The sequence below is a fragment of the Petromyzon marinus genome, chromosome 4, assembly GCF_048934315.1.
Source record: "Petromyzon marinus isolate PM22_M1 ecotype Great Lakes invasive population chromosome 4, UKy_Petmar_22M1.pri1.0, whole genome shotgun sequence".
Taxonomy (NCBI): Eukaryota; Metazoa; Chordata; class Hyperoartia; order Petromyzontiformes; family Petromyzontidae; genus Petromyzon; species Petromyzon marinus.
Window position 1 is genome coordinate 7,061,381 of NC_133670.1, and position 26,718 is coordinate 7,088,098.

The 26,718-nt window shown below is 46.5% G+C and overlaps 1 protein-coding gene across 2 annotated transcripts; it reads left to right on the forward strand.

The window, feature by feature from the left end:
- Positions 1 to 2,987: 2,987 nt before the first annotated feature.
- Positions 2,988 to 26,066, forward strand: CDC6 (cell division cycle 6). Of its 2 annotated transcripts, none has more exons than XM_032946441.2 (12): positions 2,988 to 3,171; positions 5,629 to 5,808; positions 6,980 to 7,303; positions 8,582 to 8,781; positions 12,813 to 12,991; positions 15,862 to 15,968; positions 17,440 to 17,579; positions 19,676 to 19,773; positions 20,870 to 20,934; positions 22,007 to 22,206; positions 25,092 to 25,232; positions 25,838 to 26,066. In XM_032946441.2, exons 2-12 carry the CDS (start codon positions 5,640 to 5,642, stop codon positions 25,928 to 25,930), a joined length of 1,716 nt encoding a protein of 571 aa, XP_032802332.2. In that variant the 5' UTR covers positions 2,988 to 3,171; positions 5,629 to 5,639; the 3' UTR covers positions 25,931 to 26,066. The 2 variants fall into 2 exon arrangements, with proteins under 2 accessions (XP_032802332.2, XP_032802331.2); XM_032946440.2 differs by having other exon boundaries at positions 2,999 to 3,235.
- The last annotated feature ends 652 nt before the right edge of the window (positions 26,067 to 26,718 follow it).

The window sequence follows — 26,718 nt, forward strand, 5'->3', positions numbered from 1 at the left end:
TTTTCAATTGATTTTTATTTTTAATTTCTAATTTAAATTTTATTTCTCTATTTTTATTGTATTTTTTGCTTTTATTATTTTCAATAAATACTTTTTATTATTATTTACATTTTTACGTTTTTAATTTTATTCTTTTTTGTATCTCTGTGACTTTACCGAAAAAACCAAGAATATGAATTCTTGCAGTCACGAAAGTTTAAAGTAAAAATTTTAACTTTCTTAACTCGGATAACCCTCTAGGGGAAGGATAAGCCACTTCGTTGAGCTATCATTTGTGGCAAGGTCGTTTCTGAAAAATAAGCTTATAGATTAAAAAAAGTGTAATTTTATTTGTACATTTTTAAAGTGATTTGGATACATTTGCTATACTTTGCACTCCTGTCGTATTTTTGTATTGTTTGTTGTTGTAAGGTTCTGACCTGCCCCTACAGGACATCTGTGAAAAATATATCATCGGATTCCTCCAATATAATACATATGCTGATTCTGAAAAGGGAAAGGGAGGGGGGCGAAGGGAAGGGGCGGTGGTGCCTAAATGCCCGAATTATTTTTAAAAAGCAATGCCGACTGGAGAAACCGTTGAAGGGTTTCCCAGTTTGGTGACATGTTTCTTGATTGCACCTTGTATTTATATATTCATCGGTTTGGCAATTGTGTAACCCTCTCCTATCGTGTGAAAACAATTACTGATCTGACAAACTGCAAACATAGCAGTACTTTCACAGATAGTCTAATTATATTATTCCTCGCAAGAACATAGTTTGAATAGTCTTGGACACAAATACTGTATATAGGTGTAAGGATTGATCTTCAGATGTTAACTGTATAGTATAAACTACTCTATGAGACCTCCTTTGCCAGTAGCAACATATAGTAATAGGTTTTTACCCTTTTATCTGGCACCAAAACTGACATCTTTATACAAGGGATCATGTTTGCAATAACCACAACACAAGCAGTATAGTATAGGTTACAGATGTTAAGTATATGCAGTATATAATGGACTGTACATGTAATTGCGTGTTGGATTTGCGTGTTTTAATTGACAGCCTGTACACCACAGGTGAAATACTTAAATGAATAAACTTAAAAACACATTGTAATAATGATGAAGTCAGGTCGATTTAAGATAAGGCTTCTAAACCAGTGGCAATATTGGACCTTTGTAAAATTTAGAAAAATGTGAGTGGCCTGGGCCACATGTGAGTTGCTTGTAAGTGATCATGATGAATAACATTTGTAACTACAACTGTTTTTTTTATTTTACCAGGTAGGCCCACTGAGCTATATAGCTATTTTTTCAAAAGCCACCTGGCCACGAATGATACCTCAACGAAGTGGCTTATCGTGTGGAAATTTATAGCAGCCAAATACTTTGAACACATGTTTCTAAATGTGGAGGGAAAAAAAATCGGAGGACCCACAGAAAAAGCCGCATGACCACGGGCAGAGAGACACGCAAACTCCAAATTTACAAACGTCAGGGTCAGGATCGAACCCACAAACTCCTGTGTACCAGGGGCGAGGTCGTGAACATCTCGCCACCGTGGCGCCCACAAATGTGAGCGCTCATACTATAAACATTGAGAATATATATCCCATTGCTAATTCACATGATCCATATTCATATAATTAATGACATTGACATATATCATGTTGACCGTGTTGCATGGATGCTTGTTTATATCGTCCTGGAACGGCTCAGTGTGGAGGCACGAGTAATAGCATTTTCCCCGTGCGAACATCTCTTCTTGCGACGGATCAATCTCCCCTGGTGGTGAATTTTTTTTTTATCAGCACCAGAATCGTGGCCTCTTGTACTTTTCACGACAAATCGTCAGTGACCTTTCTGCGCACTCGCTTCAAGTTTCATTTATGAGCCACGCGGCTCTCGAGCCGGGTGCAACCGCAACAAACAAAAGCATGAACAGAGAAACATCTTGTGAAGCGACGACGCGCAAAAAGAACACATCGAATCTTGCCGCGTTACAACGTGCGCGAGCAGGGCTCCAAAGATGCGCGTGACATGATGGCCACAGCTTACTGCTGGCAGCCGCTGCATTTTTATTTCTCTACAAATAAAGGAGGTCACATTTTTTCTTTGTCCTGCTTGCTACACGAGTTTAGACTTTATAGCAGCTGTAAAGGCAAACTGGAAAACGCCCTCCTAGACATCTGTGAAACCTACTGGGCATCTGTAAAAAAAGAAGAATCTTAATAGTTGATCGGATTCCTCCAGTATAAATACATATTCTGATATAAATAATATGATTCGATGGGCCTTTTTTTTACAGGTGGCGGCTTGAGGTTTGCATTAACGTGTCGACACAATTTGATACGTACTTTCATTTATAACTATCCGTGGGCTCGCCTTCCTGCCCCATGTTGATGTGATTGTGTATGTATATCTGAACCGGTCCTGGGCCTCCCGTAGGTCGACTCAGCCTCAATTGAGTAAAAACATCACGACTAGGGAGACAAAGGCGGCCGGGCGTGGTGCTGGCCACCCACCCCCTCGCGTGCCGTTGCAGCCTTCATAGGTGCTCGCTAACAGCGCTTACCCCAACAGTCTGTTAACAGGCTACACGGGGGATTTTTGTCTTTGTATGCATATTGAAACTTCTTTCACACCGTACGTAGCCAACCGTTTGTGTTATGGTCGAAACGTCGTGAGAATTTTTATTGTTTTATATATATTATTATTTTGTTGTTTCCCTTCAACTTGACTTTACCGAAAGAACTAAGAATATGAATTACTGCAGTCACGAAAGCTTTAAATCAAAATCAATACCCTTGTTATGTTCATGATCTACCACCGCCACGAGAAACCCAAGAACCCGATAATTTATTCCCTCGATAGCCCCGCCCACAGAGGGTAGAGGCGGGGGGAGGAAGGGGCGGGAGGGGAGGTGTCTCGCCCAATGGCATTGCGACGTTTTCGCGCGACGTCGGCGATCGCCCGCAGACCGCGCGATCCCATTGGCTGACGCACTCGCGCCAAATCGACGTCACGCGTGTTGGCGGGAAATTGCGATCTGAGCCGTGCGCGGGCAAGACAGCAACAGAAGCAGCAGCAGCAGCCCCGGGTCGTCTCATCCTTCTCCTGCTCATTCATTCATTCACTCACTCGACAGCCTACAGCCCTCACAGCACCGGCGGCCACCTTCCCCGGTGCGTGCCTCGGCGTGGAGACTGCAGCGGTTGTGTGATCTGTTCGTCCGTGTTATTTGCCGATGTAAGTTAATCGCGAACGCCGCGTTCGAAGCGGGGTTGGTGGTGATTTGGCGCGCGCTGCGGCGACTCGAGCCATCGGTGTCGTCGTCGCCGATTAAAAACTGACCCCGTTGTTGACCAAAACTAACGAGTCCTCGTTAGTGTTACGCTCTGTGCTTAGGTTTGCGCGCACAATACATGCCTAAGGATTGGTTACAGTGACTGAATTAAGGCCGAACGCGCTGCGCCATCGACCACGCGGCCTAGGTTCGAACCGAATCCCGGTTATGGCTTAAATGTCGGTGTTGGTTCGTGTATTCTTTGAAATGGACGAGGAGGCCTTTCTTTTATCCAGCAGTGCGGGTTTTTATAGAACTGTCAGCAGTGCGGGTTTAATAGAACTGTCTTACATTTTCACCATTACAACACTCCTCTGTATGAGCACAATGAGAGTCGTTTGTGTACAACGGTATGGCGCGTACGCAAATGTTACCCGTGCTAACTAAATTAACTGTACGGTGTATTGAGAGAGAATGTTAGTGCTAGATTGTGCTGTGTTGGCGTGTTAATAAGAGCTGAGCTTTGTGGCCGGGGAATGTAGAATTGTCGATTGTTGATTTCGCGCCTAAAACCCCTCGGACGTCCGTGCCGCGCGAACGAGCGAGCTCTCTGGGCGCCAAATTAACCCTGGCTTTTTCTTAAACTTAACTTATCTATACGACATCATCAGTTATTGAGTCGGGTAGTTACGGTGTTGAGATTGAGAGCTAAGTCGCTTACCGACATCGTGGGTACGTACACCAAAATCGAGTTACAATGCAGCACAGTACCGTACTGCATCGCGTGAAGTTCCATGCCTGTTAACAGCAAGCGAATCTGCAAAGTAATTTGCACTCTAACAACCAATCGTATGATACTAATACGTTAGTAATTTGTGTTGTGATTTACAGCTTTTGGTGAAGAATGGTTTTCACCTTGGTTTTACATTATTTAATTATGTCAAAACTACTCGGCATAAACCAGTTTTTTGTTCCTCATCAGTCGATGCTGTGTGTGTGTGTGATTTTAATTGCTGTGCTAATGTCACCTCGTGCTTTGGTATCCAGAGCAGTTCTCATTTCTCAGCGTATTTAAACATACACAGCGTATGGGGCCTCACTCCACCGTGGAAACGAGAACACTTGGTATTCAAGTGGAAATCTCTCCTTCGCCTGGACTTTTGTAGCCTTTGTGCGAGTTGTTGTGGATGCCCGTTAGTGCCACTTTAGCGACTAGTCTTCATGGCCATGAAAAAGGCCCTCCCCGTGTAATGTCACTCATGATGGCAGGATCGGTTCTGATATCACAAGGGCACTGATGTCAGCCGTGGTCGGTGCTCCACAGCTGTCGTATGATGTAAATTAGAATTCTCAACTCGCCCACTTCTTAAGAGTAGCACAGTGTGACCTTTGTTTTGTACGATTATGCCATGCCATTGCTGATTTTAGTTTTGGCCCGGTTAGAATGTAGGCGATGGAAGACCCTGCATTCAAAATATCAAGTAATAATTTGTAGGTAAAATTAAATGAGTTTTGTAGAATATGATGAGGATTCAGGATGCCACTTTGTGTCTGTATTGCCATGATTTCCAAATTATTAATACACTCGAATTTCTTTGTTCCTTAAATATGCAAGTGCTTGTACACGAGCTATTGTGACAAGTTTGGTCTTGTAGGTGGGAACCAAGTATGATTAGGTCATTGTTTAGTCCCGGAAGCGTATACCAGTTGAATGTTTCTTACCCTCGTCAACAAATAAAAATCAAACAAGTTTTTTCGGTAAAGTCACGTTGTTATTTTGTTGTTTCTCTTCAACGTGACTTTACCGAAAAAACTAAGAATATGAATTACTGCAGTCACGAAAGCTTTAAATCAAAAATCAAACAAGTTGTTGATGCCGTGGATCAATATTGTTTTCGTAACGATACAAGCATAGCACCCAATTATTTTATGTTCGGTTGTTTGTCTCTTACTGATGTTTCCCCAGGTAAACAAGCTAAGTAAAACTGTAAACTATTCATATTTAAAAATACTAAGCTTTATTTTACCAGGTAAGCCCCATTGAGATACTGTATATAGCTGTTGTTCAAAAGCGACGTTGCCACAAATGATAGCTGAACGAAGTGTCTTATCACGTGGAAATGTATATCAGCCAAATACTTTAATGCATGTTTCTAAATGTGGATGTAAAAACCTAAGGACCCGGACAAATATCCACATGACCACAAACTCCAAATATACAGCAGGGCGTCAGGGTCGGGATCGAACCCACGACCTCCTGCATACCAGGCGAGGTCGTTAACATCTCTCCACTGTGGCACCCCAACGGTACCGTGAAACATTTCTCACCATCCGCTGTCACCGCGTGTCCGTGCAGACACGTCAGCCATGGCCGAGTGCTCCCTGGTACAGACGGCAATCGCGTTTCCGCGCCGCAAGACGCGCTCATCGGCGCGGAAGGAAAAGCTCGAGGTGACCCCACGCAGTGGGAACAGGGGGAGGAACGGTACTATCGCCACGGGGCTCAGCCAGCCACTCTCACCCCGCAAGCGCCTCGGTAAGGAAAGGTTGGGTTGCAGCCACAAGCGATTGTGAATCTTGATTAGTTGGTGTACAGGGGGGGGGGGGGGGGTGGCCGCTGTGGTGTAATGGATGGTACGCTGTACAGCATTCCCTCGTTATGTTCCGGTAATGCCCGCGAAGAGGAAATTTCGAGGATAATGATAAATACATAAATGAGCTGTTAAATGCGTAAAAAATTTAAAATAAACATCTCTTTACCTCCTCACTTTATACCTCATCACTTGATCTCTCTCAATGCAGTCGTGTAAAAGTTCCACGTGCGATTCGCTAGTATAGCAAGTTAATGAATAACAAGGGGATACCGTACAGAAGTGGATGGCCGCTGCCTATATCTATTTTATTTTCATGCAAATGCTCATTACATTCTAAAATGTGTGTGTTCTGCCTGCTTTGTTTCGTTCATTTGTCTCGCAACACTAATTACAGTGCCGCCAATTGTAATTAACCACTTAGTGCGTTCAAGCTTTGGTGGCGGCTCAGCTGAAAGCATTGTACATATTTTTGTAATTTTAACATCTGGGGTGCACAATCGTGTGGTGGTTGTATAATCTCAGTGTTGAAATTGACAACCATTGTTGACCCCGTCACAGCAGAGCGATCTCAGAATGTTTCTGATATAATCAATCCTCTAATTGGGATTTTAATTCACAGCTCAAACGTAGTGTTAATAAAAAAAAACTGGCCTGGATGCAGACTGAGAGAAGTTATGTGAGAGATGGCAGTGAATGAGGAACTCCAAGTATGGTAATTGGCTATTTATGTATACAAGTAATATTAACTGAGTCCACTGATTCCCCTGATAACAACGGGGTGGGAAATATTGCTTACGCCCCCCTCGTGCCAACAATTTCACAGCTGAGAGTGGACTAACATGACGTAAAAATATGCTGACCAAAGCACCACGATTCTAACCATAGCACTCTGACCGCAGTGCCTCTCAGCTGACTACAAGAAACACAACTGTGTTGTGTAGGCCACGTTAATTTAAACAACGACTCCTAATTCGGGGCAAACAGCCTACTTACTGTGCTGCATGCGGTGCTTCCCTAAATAGCTAAAAGGTACCTGATAATCTTGTCATCAAGCTTCAAGTCGCGTAACTCCACGTTGACGACTCCATGTCGATGGCCGGTCCCGCCCCGCAGGAGAGGAGAACAACTGCAACGTGCCGCACCTGCTGGAATGCTCGCCCACCAAGAGGCAGAAGGAAAACGCCACCGCGGCGGTGACGGCGACGGCGGCGGCGGCACTCAAGTCGCCGGTGCTGACCACGCGCAAGAAGCTGCAGTTCGAGGAAGCTTCACCCCACCCCCCCCGCGTCATCTCGCCAATCGAGAAGCAGCAGGACGCACGCCGCCTTGGAGACGGGGCCACTGCGCAGAAGAGCGGCGCCGCCCGGGAGAAAGCCACCGCCTCGTCGGCAAGGACGCCCTCGACGCCGGCTGTCCTGCAGGTCGTGCGACAGGAAGGTGGGTGGGGTCGGTTTTTATCGTGTGTTCATTCGTTTCTCAATCCGCTTGTCCTGGCTAGGGTCGCGGCGGCAGCATGTTGAGTAGGGCGGTCCAGACCTCCCTTTCCCTGGCGACCGACTCCAGCTCTTCCTGGGGAATTCCCAGGCGTTCCCAGGACAGCCGAGTGACATAGTACCGCCAGCGTGTCCTGGGCTGGCACTGGGGGCCTTCGCCCAGTGGGACGCGCCCGGTAGAGTTCCAAGGGGAGTCTATCGGGGGGCATCCTTACTAGGTGCCCGAACTACCTCAACTGGTTCCTCTCAATTGTGTGCCCTTTCATAATTAAAAGGCGAAATCCATCCATGCCTAATGAATGAATCCTTTCCAATTCCGGTTAATTAAAATAACTTTATCGGTATGTATTCAGGTTGGAAGACGTAACGGGGCTCCCACAATGCCATGCGGGAGGACGTGGCAACCGTTTTGGTGCTGGCTATCGCACCTTCGATTAGCATGGTTGGCTACGGACGATTCGAAAAAAAATCAACATAGACCCACCCTGCAACTTGCAGACGTTTCGGAATGGGAAAGGGTTAAACTAATATGTGAGTTAATGGGTATCCATACTTCTGAGGGTTGCGACGCATTTCACTGTTCACAGATTGCAGTTACATTTCTGGAAACCGCTTGAAAATGTTACATCAACATGATTATTCTTTTCATTTTGGCACATCCGACGGTAGCTGGGAACACTGGCAGAGGAATGATTGCTTCCCGGTGTCGTAGCCATCACCAGCCACCGTTCCACAATACAAATACAATTTTGGGTTCAGAAAGAACTGCAGGGAACCGGTACCCATGCCAACTTTCCGGATCCCACTGAGAAATGCGCAATAGTCATATGTAATAGCATGAATTTGCCACAACTTATATCTGTGAACCCATTGCAATTAATAGCAATAATTATGCATTCCCCAATGTAACCCATGGTCGAATTAATTTACTGATGAATCAGAATCTTTATTTATCCTGGACCAATCGAACCACGGATGTCAAGTAGGGACGGGTTCAGAAAGTTACAACAACAACAAACAGTACAAAAAAACCACGGGATTGATGAATTCCACTAAGCCGCAAAAAATGGGAATAATCAGAAGGGCGTTTTGCGGTTTACGACGGGCATGGTTGCCTACATATATACAGGCAGCCGTGGAAAAATAGGGGCACGGATAAAGTATTTCCGCAGACGCGCGGAATAACGCGATGGCTTCCGCGCGACGCTTGTGACGTGCGCAGGAGAGTGCTATGCGCTTGCCAAGAAGGCTCTGCACACGGCCAACCCCGAGCGGCTGCTGTGCCGCGAGCGGGAAACCGCGGCCATCGTCGCTTTCGTGGAGGAGCACGTGGTGGCGCGGGTGCCCGGCAGCATCTACATCTCGGGCGCGCCGGGCACCGGCAAGACGGCCTGCCTCAAGCACATCCTACACAGCATGAAGGTCAGCTGGCCCTCGCCTGACTGTCCATTTCGCGAAGCATCCAAGCACGGCCTTTGGCGTCAGTCCGTTGCTGGAATTGCTCGTGCGGGTCATTGACCGAAGGTTGTTGGGTTTTTTTTTTAAACCAGGTAAGGCCCACTGAGCTATGCTAATTTATAGCTCTTTTTCTGAAGCGACCTGGCCACAAATGGTAGCTCAGCGAAGTGGCTTATGTGGAAATTTAAAGCAGCCAAATACTCTAAACGCATGTTTCTAATTGCGGAGGGACAAATCGGAGCGCACGGAGAAAAATCCACGCGACCACAGAGAGGGAGACATGCAAACTCCTGCATGCCAGGCGAGGGCGTTAACATCTCGCCACCGCTGCTCCCCCCACCACGCAGGTCCGTGTTGTTCAGTCAGAGCGGGAAGCGAAGATGTTGGATCGTAGAAGTGCAGTGCAATATTGGGTTTTGCAGCACTGCCCACCATGTAACACCACAGCCTGTATCAGCCGTTGTTCACGATGGTTGCTCGTTCAAGCAGTGTCCAGGCCTCGGCCCAGCTTAGCTTCTGATATCTGATGAGATCGGGCAGATTCTGGGTTATTTTGGCCATAGGTATAAATCTACACGTGGCACACAGCCAGAGCTGTATAAGTAACAATTCTTTATCAGAAGGGTCCTGCAAAGTTTTTGCAGTCGGAGGGGGGGGGGGTCGATGATTACTCTGTATATTCCAATTGAGCAATTTGCAGGTAATTAGGCAAATTTGGATGGTTGGCACGCAATGGCCTGCTCGTGTGAATGATGTCTCCTAAATGGTGACTTCGTGAAAAGTTTGTTGATGACGGTGGCAGCCTCCCTGAGCTACAGCACCCCCTGGCTGCAGAGTAATGTAGACTATTAGTAAAAAAATTATGGGATTTGGATTAACCACTGTAGATCACACTTAGTGCCTGAGCCCAACCCAGCAGCCATACAATATGTGACGAACTTCATTCGTCTGTCCGTCTGTTGCAGCATTTCCTCGAAAGTTTCCTTGAGTGTGGTCTGGAGAGCTCATACTGGGACTTACGTTGTACAGACCTTCGACTCCGACCGACGTTTCTTTTTAGCAGTTCCTAATTTCTCTGCATGGTACAATGATTTCTGGAAATAGCCTGCTTATAACACTTCATGCAGTGACACTGCCTTGTAGACCTACTTCAGAATATCTATACTGGAGTAATCCGACGAGCTATGAAGCTTTTTGTTATAGATGCCCAGTTGGGGGGGGGGGGTGTTCGAAACGTTACAGCAACAAACAATACAAAAACACGATAGGAGTGCAAAGTATATGAAAGGTTAAATAAATCGCACAAAATTAGTGTTTTTTTACCAGGTAAAGCCCACTTGAGCTATTAGCTTTTTCCAGAAGTGACCTGGCCACAAATGATGGCTCAACAAAGTGGCTTATCGTGTGGAAATTTACAGCAGCCAAATAATCGAAACGCACGTTTCTTTGAGCATTATAATATAACAGCTGTGCTGTCGTCTCCAACAGGCGTCGTCATGGCACCACAGGTTATTGTCTCAGACGTGTGACCTTGTGTGATGCCCCAGCCCTGCCTGCAGAATGATTGCTTACAGATATCCTAATTCTTAGATTTCCTAATAGCCCTGATGGGATCTATCGGACAGAGTGTTGTTGTTGACGATGGCCTAATTCAGTAATCCCAGTCATGCAGTGGTGTCTTCCCCAATGCTGCTGCTGTTATTTTTACATAATGGGTAAGACATTTGTTTTCAGCAGTGCTGTGTATGGCTAGGAAACTTGGTGCACGTGTGTGAATTGTGTTTGGCAAGAACAGTTTAATCACGATCTTTGAGCACGGATCTGTGCAGTTGCAGATTTACTCAACATTAAAAAAAACTAATTCTCACGGGCACCAATGTAAAACAGCGCGCTCTTTCAATTCAGGCGAACGTGAGTCACGGTTGTTTTGACACCCGACATGGAGCTCCATTGAGTGTCTGATTAGCTCGTATATTACATACATTTCGTGTGCATATACGGCAGAGAGTGTATTTCAATCTATATCTTCACACGCATGCTCGCGCTGCAGGCACGTCGCTTTGTTCGCTGATATTGTTAAATATGTCGTAATGGATTTTAGGAATATTGAGGCTGGGAATTGACGTGTTGGTTGCTCGGTAGGAGGCATTGTTTTGTTTGAGAAACTCATTCGGTGCCCCGGCTGAGGACAATGTCATGCGAGGGCTGTTGTCTTTACGCCTAGACGTGATGTCACGGTGGTGTGTTTTTTGGAGAGACAACGTGTTCTTGTTTGAACCTGGTGACCTGGCAAGCGTGTGACCACAAGGAGGCGAGGTTGTCTCTTTCAGCATTATAATATTTCAGGAGGCTGAGTTGACGCTTTCAGGATTATAATATTTCTTTTAGAGGTTAACCAATTCGGCGAGATACCCAGGTACTATTATGTGCAATGTACATGTAATGCAAGAGAGAGAGGGAGCGGTGCCGCAGTGGTTGGCACATTGCGCTATGAACTCTACAAGCTAAGTTTGATTCCTCACCACGGCAAACATCAATGGCAAGTACTGTCTAAATCAGCCCCCGAACACTTCACGACCGCGCACTGACAAGTGTGTAATTATATTCTTGGTTCTTTCGGTAAAGTCACGTTGAAGGGAAACAATAAAATAATATATAGTTTATTATTTTATATATAATATATATTGTTTATTTTATATATAATATATTTTATTGTTTCCCTTCAACGTGACTTTACCGAAAGAACCAAGAATATGAATCACTGCAGTCACGAAAGCTTTAAATCAAAATTCAGCGTGTAATTATTTATTTGTAAGGGAGGCCTTCATCCTGCAGTGGATTGACAAATGGCTAAACATTTTTCTTCCATGATAAAATAAAAAGACATTTGTTTAGCGTCTGCTGCTCAAATTGGCCAATGAGGTGAACCTGAGCGAGTGCTGGATATTCTGGAAATTAAACATTTGTTGTCACTGTTTACAAGAAATTTGGAATTTCCAGAGGTTCGATGGGCACCGTGGACACTAGTGCACAGGTCGGCAAGCAAAATCACAAGAGGAGCAATTTATTTTTCAAATTCTGTATTTATAAATAAAAAAAACTCTTTAACAGCCGCAATGCAATGTGAATACGAGATGGTGGTCCTTTATAATTAAAGTGACGAAGTAAACCTTAAAGAGCCGCAGGTTTGCCGACTGCTGCCCATGGTAAACCGGACTCCCGTGGTAAACTGAACACCCAATGGTAAGGGGTTGGCAACCAAAATCACAAGGAAGAGCCATTTTTTTCGAATTCGGTACAAAGCTCAATATTTCAAGAGCTGCACTGCAGTCCTTTTAAGAGCTGCTGCATGTGGCTCCGGAGCCACAGGCTGCCAACCCCCTGCCCACCCCTGCCCTAGTGGGATTGGAGCTTCTCCACCGTCCTACAGTGAGAGTCGGTACTCCGACCACAGCACCACCTCGCTTGGTTGTGTGGGATTTGTTTGCAGACACGGTCAAGTAACGTACAATAAATATTCCCTTTTCGGTATTGATTCAAGTAAAGGCTACTAAGATGAGCAATGTTTACAACACGTGGCCTTACAATTGTAAGTCATGTGCTCTGCAGCAGCACTTCCCAATCAACAAATTACATTGTCGTAATACGACTGAAATACAGGAATAAATGTGATGGAGCCCTGTACTCCTGATGGGCACAACCTCCGATTAGCACCCTGCACCTCTGATGAGCACGGTTGGTTACTAATGGTGCGAAAGAAATTTAACATGCATTCTGACCAGATGCAAAGCAAGCAATGACACGGTCCACACGAATATACAAAGTAAAGATTGGTATAGGGGGAATAAGGATAATTTTGATTTAAAGCTTTCGTGACTGCAGGGATTCATATAATAAGGATAATGTTTCTGTTTTTTTCGATTTGGCATTAAATGGTGTTAATGTGCAAGCAAGCCACCTAATCCTCATATCTGTCTCGTGTGTTTCCTGTGCAGAAGAGGCTGAGCAATGCAAGGGTCGTCTTCCTAAACTGCATGCCGCTGACCTCGTCGCAAGCCGTGTACCCGGCTGTCCTGTCCAAGCTCGGAGAGGCCGGGGAGAAGACCGCCGGGGTTGGCAGCAGAGACCATGCAAGGCAGCTGGAGAGAATTGTCACCAAATCGGGGCCCATGATGTAAGGAAAACGCCGCACCTCATGAAACGAGGCCCTATGAACCAGTGTTCTTCACAAATTTTCAGAGGGGGAGGTGGGGGGGGCTACTTTTGTTAATAAAACGTCATCAGTGTGAGGCGCCACACATTTTAAACAATTGGGTTTGACAGCACGATGGGGTGTTTTTACATTTGTGTATTGTTGGGGGCGGCACTGAAGGCCTCCAGGGGCCACCAGTGGCCTGTAGCCTTGCAATGAAGAACACTGCCCGAACCAATCGAGACGCCATCACTGTCTAAAGATGTCTATGCAATCTCACGTTTTACCATCGCACTGTTTCGGTGTTAGGTTTTTGTTTTTGAGTCAAACACCTGATCTCCCAGGTAACTCTCATCGGTTGTTTTCCTCCCACCCGTGCAAGAAGCCCAGCAGATTGGTTCCCGCACCAAATGATGAAATCTGCACGATCCACCACAACCCTCCAACGTTCCTGGGATAACAGGCATGCCCAACCATGCCAATGTCTGGCCTTAATTCTAGAGAGGCTGTTCAACTTCCTTTTTTTCATGATGCCTAATTTGTTAATCAACATGAGCACCGTTTTATAATTAGTGACTTGGGGACTACATGTTGTGACCAATCTGCCAAGGTTGGGACTGAGTGCGGTAATTCGATGGTTCGAGTTACAGCGGTGAGAATCCACCAGCGCTGGCCCACAGCAGCAAACGACAATCTAGTGATCCTCTTAATGATTATACAATCATGGGAAGCTGCACTCTCGTTTTCTCACTCTTCGTTTCATTTTTTAAATTGCGCATCCAAATGTATATCGAATTGAGTGTAATGTACATTAATCCTAACCTTAAAAAATTGCGCTGTGTATGCATCGGCAGTGGATAGATGGATTACCCGGGGTGGTACTGGGCACATAATGCTCTTACGGTCTGGCATTAAGAGGTGACCAATACAAACTCAGGCTCCTATATACTCAGCCTATGAGCCTCAACAAGGGTTCCCCGGGTGTGTGTACAGTGAGGGGAAAAAGCTATTTGATCTCCTGCTGATTTTGTACGTTTGCCCACTGACAAAGAAATGATCAGTCTATAATTTTAATGATAGGTTTATTTGAACAGTGAGAGACAGAATAACAACAAAAAAATCCAGAAAAACGCATGTCAAAAATGTTATAAATTGATTTGCATTTTAATGAGGGAAATAAGTATTTGACCCCCTCTCAATCAGAAAGATTTCTGGCTCCCAGGTGTCTTTTATACAGGTAACGAGCTGAGATTAGGAGCACACTCTTAAAGGGAGTGCTCCTAATCTCAGCTTGTTACCTGTATAAAAGACACCTGTCCACAGAAGCAATCAATCAGATTCTACACTCTCCACCATGGCCAAGACCAAAGAGCTCTCCAAGGATGTCAGGGACAAGATTGTAGACCTACACAAGGCTGGAATGGACTACAAGACCATTGCCAAGCAGCTTGGTGAGAAGGTGACAACAGTTGGTGCGATTATTCGCAAATGGAAGAAACACAAAAGAACTGTCAATCTCCCTCGGCCTGGGGCTCCATGCAAGATCTCACCTCGTGGAGTTGCAATGATCATGAGAACGGTGAGGAATCAGCCCAGAACTACACGGGAGGATCTTGGCAATGATCTCAATGCAGCTGGGACCATAGTCACCAAGAAAACAATTGGTACCACACTACGCCGTGAAGGACTGAAATCCTGCAGCGCCCGCAAGGTCCTCCTGCTCAAGAAAGCACATATACATGCCCGTCTGAAGTTTGCCAATGAACATCTGAATGATTCAGAGGACAACTGGGTGAAAGTGTTGTGGTCAGATGAGACCAAAATGGAGCTCTTTGGCATCAACTCAACTCGCCGTGTTTGGAGGAGGAGGAATGCTGCCTATGACCCCAAGAACACCATCCCCACCGTCAAACATGGAGGTGGAAACATGCTTTGGGGGTGTTTTTATGCTAAGGGGACAGGACAACTTCACCGCATCAAAGGGACGATGGACGGTGCCATGTACTGTCAAATCTTGGGTGAGAACCTCCTTCCCTCAGCCAGGGCATTGAAAATGGGTCGTGGATGAGTATTCCAGCATGACAATGACCCAAAACACACGGTCAAGGCAACAAAGGAGTGGCTCAAGAAGAAGCACATTAAGGTCCTGGAGTGGCCTAGCCAGTCTCCAGACCTTAATCCCATAGAAAATCTGTGGAGGGAGCTGAAGGTTCGAGTTTCCAAACGTCAGCGTCGAAACCTTAATGACTTGGAGAAGATCTGCAAAGAGGAGTGGGACAAAATCCCTCCTGAGATGTGTGCAAACCTGGTGGCCAACTACAAGAAACGTCTGACCTCTGTGATTGCCAACAAGGGTTTTGCCACCAAGTACAAAGTCATGTTTTGCAGAGGGGTCAAATACTTATTTCCCTCATTAAAATGCAAATCAATTCATAACATTTTTGACATGCGTTTTTCTGGATTTTTTTGTTGTTATTCTGTCTCTCACTGTTCAAATAAACCTACCATTAAAATTATAGACTGATCATTTCTTTGTCAGTGGGCAAACGTACAAAATCATCAGGGGGGGATCAAATACTTTTTTCCCTCACTGTATGTGTGCAGTGGGGGGAGCAATCGCGTAGTGGTTAGCGCGTTACACTGAACCCGGTGACCTGATTTCGATTCCCGATCACAGCCCAAATCAGTGACGAATATCTGAATTGGTCCTGGGCCTCCGCGAGGTCGAGTTGGCTATAAATGAGTACCTGTTGTGTTGTGTTTAAAAGTTGCTTGCTATAACAGTACTTGCCTTACCATTATTACAAAGGTTTTATGGGGGGGGTGTTTTTTGTCTTGGTGCATTTGTGCAGTGTGTTGGTTTTGGACGAGATGGACCAGTTGGACAGCCGTGCACAGGAGGTGCTCTACACCATGTTCGAGTGGCCAGCTCTTCCCAACTCTCGCCTCGTACTCATCGGTAATTATTGCCGCTGCCCCTCCCCCCCTCAACACAGCACACATGTTGCTGGACGACTGCGAGAGGCGGAAGGAACAACAAAGCAAATAATGAACGCCATTTGCTGGAAATATCACAATTTTCCACTTAAAACGCTCCATGAGGTCAAAGTGGCAAATTATTGAAAAACACAAAAGTTTCAAATTAACATAATCCCTACCCACTGCCTCTTTCAGCTCAAAGTATGAGACCCGTGTCCTCTCACATTGCGTGTATTTACCGTTCACAATTTTCATTTCATTGCGCAATGCTTGCTAAATTTACGAGCGTCCTTCGCTCCAACTCCACAATTTTTTCGTCAAACAGGATTCCATCCCAGTTAAGATGCAGGAATTCCCATCAAAAGGAATGGGGGGGCGGGGGAATTCTTTTGACAGCCTGAGAGAATCGCGAACTGAATCTCCATGCAAACGATATTCCGTTGGCAATTCCAACAGTATTCTTTGGGTCTTTCGGTAAAGCCACGTAGATAGCAGGAAAGCTACTGAGGCAGGAACAAATATATAATTTTCCTGCCTTAGTAGCTCTCCCGCTATATTTTTTCACCTGATGACGATTGCTTGTGTTGCGATCGAAACGTCGTGATATTTTAAATAATTTTTCTATCTACGTGGCTTTGCCGAAAGACCCAAAGATATGAATTCATGCAGTCACGAAAGCTTTAAGTCAAAATTCCAACAGTCGCCTCTAGGTGGCACGATGACCCTGATAGGATTTACATTGCAATTAATGGCTATTTAATTCTGATTCCTGTAGGAATTGGATGCCGTGGAATCGTGGGATTCAAATACAATTCATGCAGGAGTCGTCCAGTGTCAGTGTAATGCTTTTTATTTTATATTTTTCGAGGAAGGATTGAAACAGTATCACTGGATATGTTAAAGGCTCCGAGAGCTCGGGCACATTTATTTTTTTAGATGTGCTGCGTTGCAAACCTGGTGACCTGGTTGCGACGAGGAGCAAGCAGTATCCAAACCGATTCTGGGCCTCCCTGATGTTGGCTCGGCTTAAAATTAGAACCCGATGTGATGTTTGACTATCAGCACTGGTAAGACAAAAGGTGGTTAGACGTGATGCCTGACCGTCCCCTCTGGTATTCCTGCTTTAATAGGTGCTCACTAACGGAACGTTTCCTCAATAATCTATGGCTATATTGCCATGTCTCCGGGCCCACGCACACGCCAGAGTGGTAGTGTAACACACGGGACTGCAGTCCTCGTCAAGAACAGCGCAGGTTGTTAAGCAGAATGTGAACTTCGGACCTCGTGACTCACCGAGGTCAACACGGCCTTAAATTAGTGCTTGGTGTAATGTGAGAACAGAGGCAACTGGGGAAGCCAGTGCTGACCATACCACCCCTCGGGGCTCATACCAGCCTGAATAGCTGATCACTTGCAGTGCTTGACCCTGCAGTCTTTTGTCTGTCCCTTAGGGGTGGCAAACGCGCTGGACCTGACGGACCGCATCCTGCCGCGGCTGCAAGCTCTCCGAAGCCACCAGCCGCATCTTATCAACTTCCCTCCCTATTCCCGCGATCAGATCCTGGCCATTCTGCAGGACCGCCTATCGGGGGTAAGCACGTGTTATCCGCGATATAAGGCTCGATTTTTACTCCGGGAATTGTAGTTTCCTTTCTCGTGTAAAAATACTCGGGAACATAATGGCGAAGCAATCTAAATCAGGGCGCTGCATGAAAAATCTTAAAGGCGCATTGAGGTTTTTTTCTGGATGAGTAGAAACCATAGTTTTTTTCACACACAGGAAAGCATTACCATATGAGTCTGTGGTTCACACACTGCTGATGAACATCTGTTTTAAACTGACGAGTCACATGAGCGGGTAGTGTGTCAGAATCAGAATCTTTATTCATCCTGGCGAAATACGCTGAGCTATGAAGCTCTTTTTCACTGATGTCCAGTAGGGGTGGTCACAGATGCCCATTCGCGTGTCCTGAGCACCGTGCCTGGCGGCCTTTGTCTCTCCACCGCTCGTGCTAAAACTCGAGCGGTGGAGAGGCTCAGGCCAGGTTCAGATGCTCCTCTGATGGCAGCAACATAATAATGTCAACTTGTAACGCACAGCACTCGCTCGCTCTCGTAGAGCGAGAACGACTTGGAGGCACGAGGAGCCACAGGCAAGCAGGAAGGCAGCCACGCGGTGAGCCGCTGCCAACAATTTCCCAAGCTCTGCTGCACTCTATATATATATATAAAGGTGTTATCAGCCAATTAATGAACCCGATTAGACTCAACTGCAAGTCAATGCAGCAACGATTACTACTGCTATGCCACGCTCGGCCAACACCAGATATATGTATGTATGTATAACTTATTTTGCACCATACGGAGTCGACCGTGCTAATCAGGAGGTGCGATTGTTATATAATAATAATAATAATTACCGCACTTTGCCAACAAGCAGCAGCCCACAATGCATGGATCCCCAACCATGTACCTTGCACCAAGCGTCTCCACCACCTACACATAGCCACCCCACATAAGCGGATAATGCGCAAGCTGTTATCAATCTGCCTAGGTTATTCACAAGGGGATGAATTTTGGCAAAGCCTGCTGGAGGTGTGAAGGATTAGTGCAGCAAGTGACTTGGATGTATTGCCAAGACGTTTTCATTTAATGTTGCGTTGTAAGCAATTGCCATCTGAATAAATGGCTGTCATGCTGAAAGTTCTGAAACGGTTTCTGCAGCCGCTGTATGAATGCCATTTAGTTTCCAAGACAGAGGGCGAGCCTGGGATGACAATTGTTGCTACTGTGTGCTAAGGAGCGTGGTTATCTCGTTATAGAATTCCATTCGCCACTGTTGATGTATTTGTATAATGCAAATGTGTGATTGGATTATTGGTATAATGATCGGAATCTGTGGGAGAGTGGCCTGTTTTTATTCATGACGATTATAAATTTGATCTTACGTCATTCATGCTAATTGCATCATACAAAACCGTACATTATATATAGGACCAAACCCAAACATCCTATACACTGCTCCTCCCAAGCAATTTATGAAGTGCCTATATAAAATACTGTTGAAATGGCTATTCCATTATGCGAGAACATTTTCTTGAACATTGTACTCAAGAAAACGACAGTAAGAACACGGCGTCATCTGCACACCCTGTCGACAGAACACATTGGTCGGGTCAAAGTGCGAGTTGGGTTTCAAAACACTGGCGCCGTTGCAGGGAGTGTTGACGGTGCGCGATGGGCATATTGGGGAGAGGGAAAGGGAGGGGAATGGCAGGCGCGCACGCTCACGTTTACGTGTGTGTATGTTAAACTTCTTTCGCACCGTACGTAGCCAACCGTGCTCATCGGAGGTGCGGAAAATGCATAAAAAAAGCAAACCACTGTCAAATAACTTCCTCGGAGTTTACCTTTTTGGGTAACAGTTCTAAATGTTTGCGATGCGATTCCTGAACGTTAGAGAATGCATATGCAGAACTGTGAATCGTGTTTGCTGTTTAAATTTGGCATTTCGTGTTCCCGGCTGGTTTTCGGATATGTGTGTTCCCTCCGGGAATGACTTCTTAAAACAGGCACACACACACACGCGTATAAATGCACGTGCACGTATCGACGATGCTCCTTTGTTTGTCGTGGTTAGCTGCTGCTGTTCACAACGGTGCTGCCGTTTCCCCTCTTGCGCTGCAGCTGAAGGAGGGTGTGGTGGACCCGGCCGCGGTGCAGTTCTGCGCCAGGAAGGTGTCGGCCATGTCTGGGGATGCCCGCAAGGCGCTCGATGTCTGCAGGTAACCGTGCCCAAGTTCATGCACGTGGAGAGCGGTGGCGCAGTGATTATCTCGCCACGCCACGAACTTGCTGCACCAGGAGTTGGATTCTTGGCCGCAGCTAACTCCGGTGGCGACCGGATTGGAAGCGCCGACCCCTCTCCTTTGCTCGACTCGGCCTTAAACGAGTGCCCGGCTTGGTGTGTGAACGTTGGCACTGGCAAGGAAGGCACAGGCGACCAAGGCGTGTCGCCCGGATGGCACACGACGGTTGTGGTGTGACACCTATTGGGTCTGTTAAGGCCATATTGGGATTTTTGAGTCCATGCATTATGCGGTGCTGAGTATTGGCTGGCTTAGAGGGGAGGGGCTTTACAGCACTGAGGGGCACTGCTGAGAATCCTCTGCGCTTCCCAAGTGGAGTCTGATTGCCACCGGCTACACAGAGATAATCACGGATTGTGTAATTTTGGCGATGTAAAAAAAAATGCAACTTAAATGAATGTACGGTTCTTTTTGGCGCCACAATGCGCCGCGTACGGTGACCCCGACAGGTTTTGCGTTTATAACTTTTCAAAGTGCGCTTCACTTGGTAATCAAACGGAAGTCACGCTCATCAGCTTCGGGTACACGACAAAGTGTGGTTGTTGGGTTGACTGCTCTGTTAACTGTTACGGAACCCAATTACCAATCTATGCATGCAATTGCTGGCCATGTCTACAGTCTATAAAAAATATTATATTTTTTTTGTGTCGTTTATGCTCAATTGTATCTCAATGCATTTGAGGCAGGACTGGTAGATCCTGTAGATTTCACCCTGTGTGCGTTTGGTTTTATTTTGACTGCCAACCTCTTCTGCTTGAACGGTGTGGTGGCCAGGAGATGGCAGAATGTTCTCAGAACAGTAGCATGTCTTGCACGTGGAGAGGTTAACGGCTTGGGGGCGGGGGAACTGCCTTTCATCCAGCAGTGAATCGACCACGGTGGGATGGGCTGTGTGAAGCACTCAAGACTTCCGGCCACCCCTTCAATGTTTGAATTGCACTTTTGACTCTCTCTTGTTTGTTCACTTCGATCTCCTCCCCCATTCACCAAGCGTTGTTATTTCTTGCGGCAGGCGAGCTGTGGAAAAACTTGGAGGCGAAATCAGGAAGCAAACGGTGCTGAGCCCGAACGGAGAAGGTGAGGGAGGGAGGCAAAAACGCCCAGTCTCTGTTCGGAATATTAAAAAGGCCCTACAGTGCAGAGTGCAATGGCACAATCATAATAATTGACGTTTCATATTCTTCCTCTTCTCACTGAATGCATTTAATGTCTCGTGATGTATTCCTGTGGGGGCGGGGGTGTTGCCGAGTGATTTCAATATCTACCATTGTTTCCTCCCCCCCCCCCCCCATCTGTCAGAGTAAATTTCGTGTCTCGGGTAAATATTATGTTTCGGTTGAATGTAATGCCATATTTCGGCTATAGCATTTGAACATAGTGGGCATGTGCCCTTGATTATAATATAACTGGCTAATTAACATGTTAACAAGAGGAGACGGCCAGGTGGCTCTTGGGGGCTAATGCCTTGAGAACACTGAGCCATCTCTGCTGAGGTCATGGGTTCAAATCCGGGCAGTCACCGCAGATTAAACCAGCGTCTTAGGCAAAGCAAGTTGATTCTCTCAGCCTGGACACCAGCAATTGCCCAAAAGTCACGGCGTTTGGTGTTTCACTTAATTTGCACAGTCGAGCATGGAGAACTACATTTCATAGTTGTATTAGCATGTGATGATCGCTCCTCTGAAGGCCATGTAAGGTTGTAACAACCGATGAGGATGAGAGGCTTTATGTAGCTATAATTTGTGGTTAGGTAGTATCTAAATAAAAGCTAATGTCTCAGTGGGCCTTACCTGGTAAGATAAAAAATAGTTTTATTTGTATGTATGTGTTACGTGATTTGCTTACCTTTCCTATACTTTGCACTCCTCTCGTGTTTTTCTATTGTTTGTTGTAAAGTTGTGACCTGCCCCTACTGAACATGTATAAAAAGAGCTTTATAGCTCTCCTGATTCCTTCAGCATAAATAAATATTCTGGTTGTGAAATGCCTTCATAAAAATGTGTGGGAAATCTTTAAGTGACCGCTGCTTGGCGATTGGAGTGTATAAAATTGGGGGGGGGGGGCTTAGATTTTATCAGTACGCCGTCCACCTGTGTGGGTGTGGTATCTGATTTTCATGACCCTCCACGGTTCCTTTGTGCGAGTGCAGGCCCTGTGCCCACGACGACGGTGCCCCGCAGGGTGACCCTCCCGCAGATCTCCGCCGTGCTCTCGGAGGTCTACGGGAGCCCCATGGCGTCACGCGCCGGGGACCATGGCGGCAGCTTTCCCCTGCAGCAGAAGCTGCTCGTCATCACGCTGCTGATGCTGGTGCGCAGTGGCAAGGTCAGGGAGTTCACCTTTGGCAAGGTGAGCCAGTGACCTGGTGGATGGGTGGCCTGTTAGCTGGAGTGCCGTGGGTGGCCTTGTACCTGGGGTGGGAGGCCCGGAACCTGGGGTGGATGGGCAAGGTGGGTGGGTTGCCTGGTACCTGGGAGGGTGACCTGGTTGGCTGCAAGAGGCCGTGGTTAAATAAAAATGCCGGGGTCGGCCAAAGCAAGGCCATCAAATTTTGGGTAAATAAAATTCTTAATAGTAGATAAATGTGCTTGTATTGACTGCTTACATTCTTTTTAACCTTTGAAACCACATTATATTGCCGCTTACCATAAATCATAATTAAATATATAAATACTTAGCGCCCTGGCAAATTGTGGGTAATAAACAATTGAAGGGGTTTGTTTGATTTAAAATATATATAAAACATTTAATCAATTGACCAATGTGGATTTTTAACCCATGTATTCCTTGTGAACAAAGACGACTGGGATACTCTTATCTCTGAAGCCCATTAGTTGCATGAATGAATTATTCATTTCCATGATTTTTTTTTTATATATATAGGTGTGTGTGTGCGTGTATGCAAGACATCGCAGACCATTAGCAAACCTGAAGCTGATGGGCTAGCTTTTTTTTGTTGTTGATGTAAAGCTAAAATTGAAGGGTCATTAAAATGACAACTTGTTTTTCCCTGCTTCAGACAATAATAGAGGAGCTGCCACTGCAGATGAGAACCGCCCCCAGTTCCGTAAAATAATAGCGTAATGGGATTAGACAAAATTGACGATGATCTAATGTTGTTGTCGATATTCGAGTACTTTGTATGTTACCAGGTAAGGTTCACTGAGCTATGTAGCATTTTTTTCACAAGCGACCTGGCCACAAATGATAGCTCAACGAAGTGGCTTATCGCGTGGTAACTTTCAGCAGCCAAATACACGAGACGTATGTTTGTAAATGTGGAGGGAAACACCGGAGGACTCAGGAAAATTCACGTGACCACAGTCAGAACATGCCAATTCGAAATATACAGGCGTCAGGATTGAGATCGAAACCCGCGACCTCGTGTAAACGAGGCGAGGTAGTCAACATCTCGCCACCGTGGTGTGTTAGGCTTTGTTTGAAGGCCCAATCTTTGGCACTCATTGTAGAATCAGTCATTTGGGTGAAAATACTGAAAGATTAAATAAATGTAGTTGGAGACTGCGCATATATATTCTCAATGGTTGAATCGCATCCCTGCTGGGACATCCTGCCAAACGTGAGATGTCATGACCACATTTCCTGGCAGCTGCAGAGCACCCCATTTACAATGGTAATTGGCAACACCTGCCAACTCTCGATCCGCTTCCACACATTAATCGCCAGCCCATCACACGCGGCAGGCAGCCAGACGCTTCTGTTGTCGAAACTATTTTACCTGGATAACCCCTCGATTGAACATTCGTTTGCTTTGCGTACCCAACGTTTCGAGTTATTGATGCGTATGTAGCAAACCTGAATTGAAGCACCAGCGAGACGCAGTGACATCGGAGCCAAACGCCGTGCGTGATTGACAGTGGCAGCGCAGCTCAGCTTGTAGTCATCAGGGGGGGCAGCTCGGCTTGCAGTAGTCATGGGGGGCAGCTCGGCTTGTAGTCGTCATGGGGGGCAGCTCGGCTTGCAGTAGTCAGGTGGGCAGCTCGGAGATCACCAGTGTCTGGAGGGCACACACAAGTGTTGCCAGTGGGTGCACGTGATGCACCTTCCTACGCTCTGCCGTCACTCTGGTTTAACTTCCCACCGGCTCTGAGTCTGCGAGTTCTGGGCATGGGGCGCCGTGGTGGCGAGATGTTAACTATGTCGCCTGATATGCAGGAGATCGTGGATTCAATCCCGACCCTGGTGCCTGCTGTATATTTGGAGTTTGCGTGTTTTCTTTCCACGTGGTCGCGTGAATTTTTCTCCTGGGTCCTCTGGTTTCCCCCTCCCCAACATGCTTTGAGAGTGTTTGGTTTATATAAATCTCCACGTGATAAAACCACTTCATTGAGCTATCATTTGTGGCCAGGTCACTTCTGAAAAAAAGAGCTCTCCAGCTCGCGGTGGGCCTTACCTGGTAAAATAAAATCGTTTCTAGCTTTAGAATCCACCAGGGATGCAAATACATTTCCAGTACCTACTCACAGATTGTCCCCTCGCCATGCCCACTTTAGCAGCCATGCTGATAGCTGTCAAATTGTAGCAGCTGTTGATTAGGGACTGCGTGCACACCCGGCTACTTGTTTTTGCTGGGAACTGCATCTAGATCCATGCAAAAATGTTCATGAATACCCACAATCAGCAGGATGTGAATCACCCCTTAGTGGCCTGTCCCCCTAACATCTTTGGACGGGAAATCATGGATAAAGGAACTCGCCACAAGTTATGCTGGGAATTTATGCGTGTGTACACTACACCAGTGGCGGGAGTGTAGCGGTTAGCGCACTGTGCTACGAACCTGGCGACACAAGTTCGATTCCCGCTCGTGATCAATAACGGTTTCGAAATATTTGAACTGGTCCTGGGGCTCTCCTAGGTCGATTCAGCCTCAAATAACTACCCGCTGGTGTTGCATGTAAACCTCGCCGCACGAGGGAGACAGACGGAATTGGCCACTTCCTTGTGCACCACACCGGCCTGCGTAGGTGCTCCCTCGCTCGGCACACGCCCCAACAGTCTGTTAAAGTCGATACGGGGAGCCTTTGTTGTCTATACCATTAATTCAATTGATTATTTCTTGAGTAAAAACTCGCCCCCACTAAAGAGGGCATCGCAGTACTTTACAGTATAAATTAAACGAAGGAAGTCCTACCGATTAAAATCGGCCATCATTGATGCTCCCCCATTGCTCGCGGTGGTCAAGGTCTGACATCGGTTTTTGGTCGTGTCCCCAGATCCACGAGACGTACACCGGCGTCTGCCAGAGGCACCAGATGGCGCGGTTACACCAGTCGGAGTGCATGGCGCTGTGCAGTCTGCTGGAGGCCCGGGGAATCCTGACCATCAAGAACTCCAAGGAGGCTCGCCTCATGAAGGTACCGATCGCTGGCAGTTGTTTTTAGAAACAATTATATTTATATCGCCATGCAGCAAACTTGCTCGGACAATAGAAATTAGATATCCCCAGAGCAAGACGAGTAAGTGAACTACATGGTGTGTTGTATAGAAGTCCTGGATAGTACGTGGCAGGAGGGCGTGTAACGTGATCAAAAACAGGAGGTCGTTGCAGGTTTGGACGTGTGTACGGGATGGTAGTTTTATCTCGACGGACGTTGGAGCAACAACACAGAGGTCACAACAACCTTGGGCAAGGGCGCAATACTCTGATGATGGGATACTGTAACAGCAGGTATTAGATGTCGGGTATCTACTGCACAATAGCAGTTTGATCTGGCAGTAGTAGGGAGGAACTGATGACAAGGTATGATGATGTCCCAATGGCATTGGATATGGTGGCCTGATGAGATCTTCTTTGTGCGCAAAGCCATCATTTAAGATTCATTCTGGTTTCTCGAGTTCTCAGCCGTGTTAAAGAAAAGGCGCTTGAAACTCGACGCAGGGCAAGAGACGCTTTCCGACTCGATCTAAATCTGAGAGCTGCACGCACGCGCGTGAAGTAACGTCCGTTGTGTCTGGGCAGGTGTCGTTGAAGATCGACCAGAGCGACGTGGAGCACGCTCTCCAGGACAAGGTTCTCCTCTCGAGCATCCTGCAGGCCGGGATCCCCAAGTAGGAGCTGCCGCCTCCACCTCCTCCACGCCCTTCGCTGCTGCCGCTGTCTCAAAACGAGCCTCAACAACGACAGCGGGGTCCGATGTCGACGATCGTCCCTTCCACCGTTGGGTTGTTTCGTTGGCGAAACTTCAGTCGGTTGACTTTTTTGAAGCCCTTTTTGAAAGGCGATTTTTTTTCGCGGCCGGGCAAAGGTGAGAACGCGCCGTTTGGGAGCCATCTTTCGTTGCCAGCTTGCCAAGTTTTATCTTGTTGACAAGTTGCTTCGTGAATTGAGTGCGATTAACGTTGGCTCAAAAGCTGAGCAGAAATTCAAACCTACGAAGTTAACTGACATCCGCGAGGCCCGTATTGCGATGACGTTGTTGTCTTGTTCCAAACTCTTTAAAGGAGACACCGTTTACCATTGTTCGTATTGTGACTTACAGCTTACTGGTTGTTTTACCAGTGTGGAATGGTGAATAATGTATCTTTTCCAAGTGCAACATGAAATCCCCGCATCACCGTCGTGCCACGTGGCACTGGTTCGAGCGTTCAATTCAACCTTTGGAAGGTTTCCAGATTAATCAGTCTCTCGAGTCTGTTAAATGAGTACCACTGGGAAGTCAACAGTGGTCATCCACTAGAACAGTGTTTTTCACTAATGTTCAGAGCAGGGGCCACTTTTACCGATCAGACATCAGTGTGTGGGGGCCGCCGCACATTTGAAACCTTTGGGGTTTGACAGCAGCACCATGATGATGATGATGGGGGGGGGTATTTTCACTATGTGTTGTCGGGGGCTGCACG

Bases quoted from the DNA above. Each gene is read 5' to 3' on its own strand.
- CDC6 (XM_032946441.2), top strand. From the start codon at position 5,640: ATGGCCGAGTGCTCCCTGGTACAGACGGCAATCGCGTTTCCGCGCCGC. The intron at 15,969-17,439 runs GTAATTATTGCC...TCTGTCCCTTAG, and splicing joins CTCTCGCCTCGTACTCATCG to GGGTGGCAAACGCGCTGGAC. The intron at 19,774-20,869 runs GTAACCGTGCCC...TTCTTGCGGCAG, and splicing joins AAGGCGCTCGATGTCTGCAG to GCGAGCTGTGGAAAAACTTG.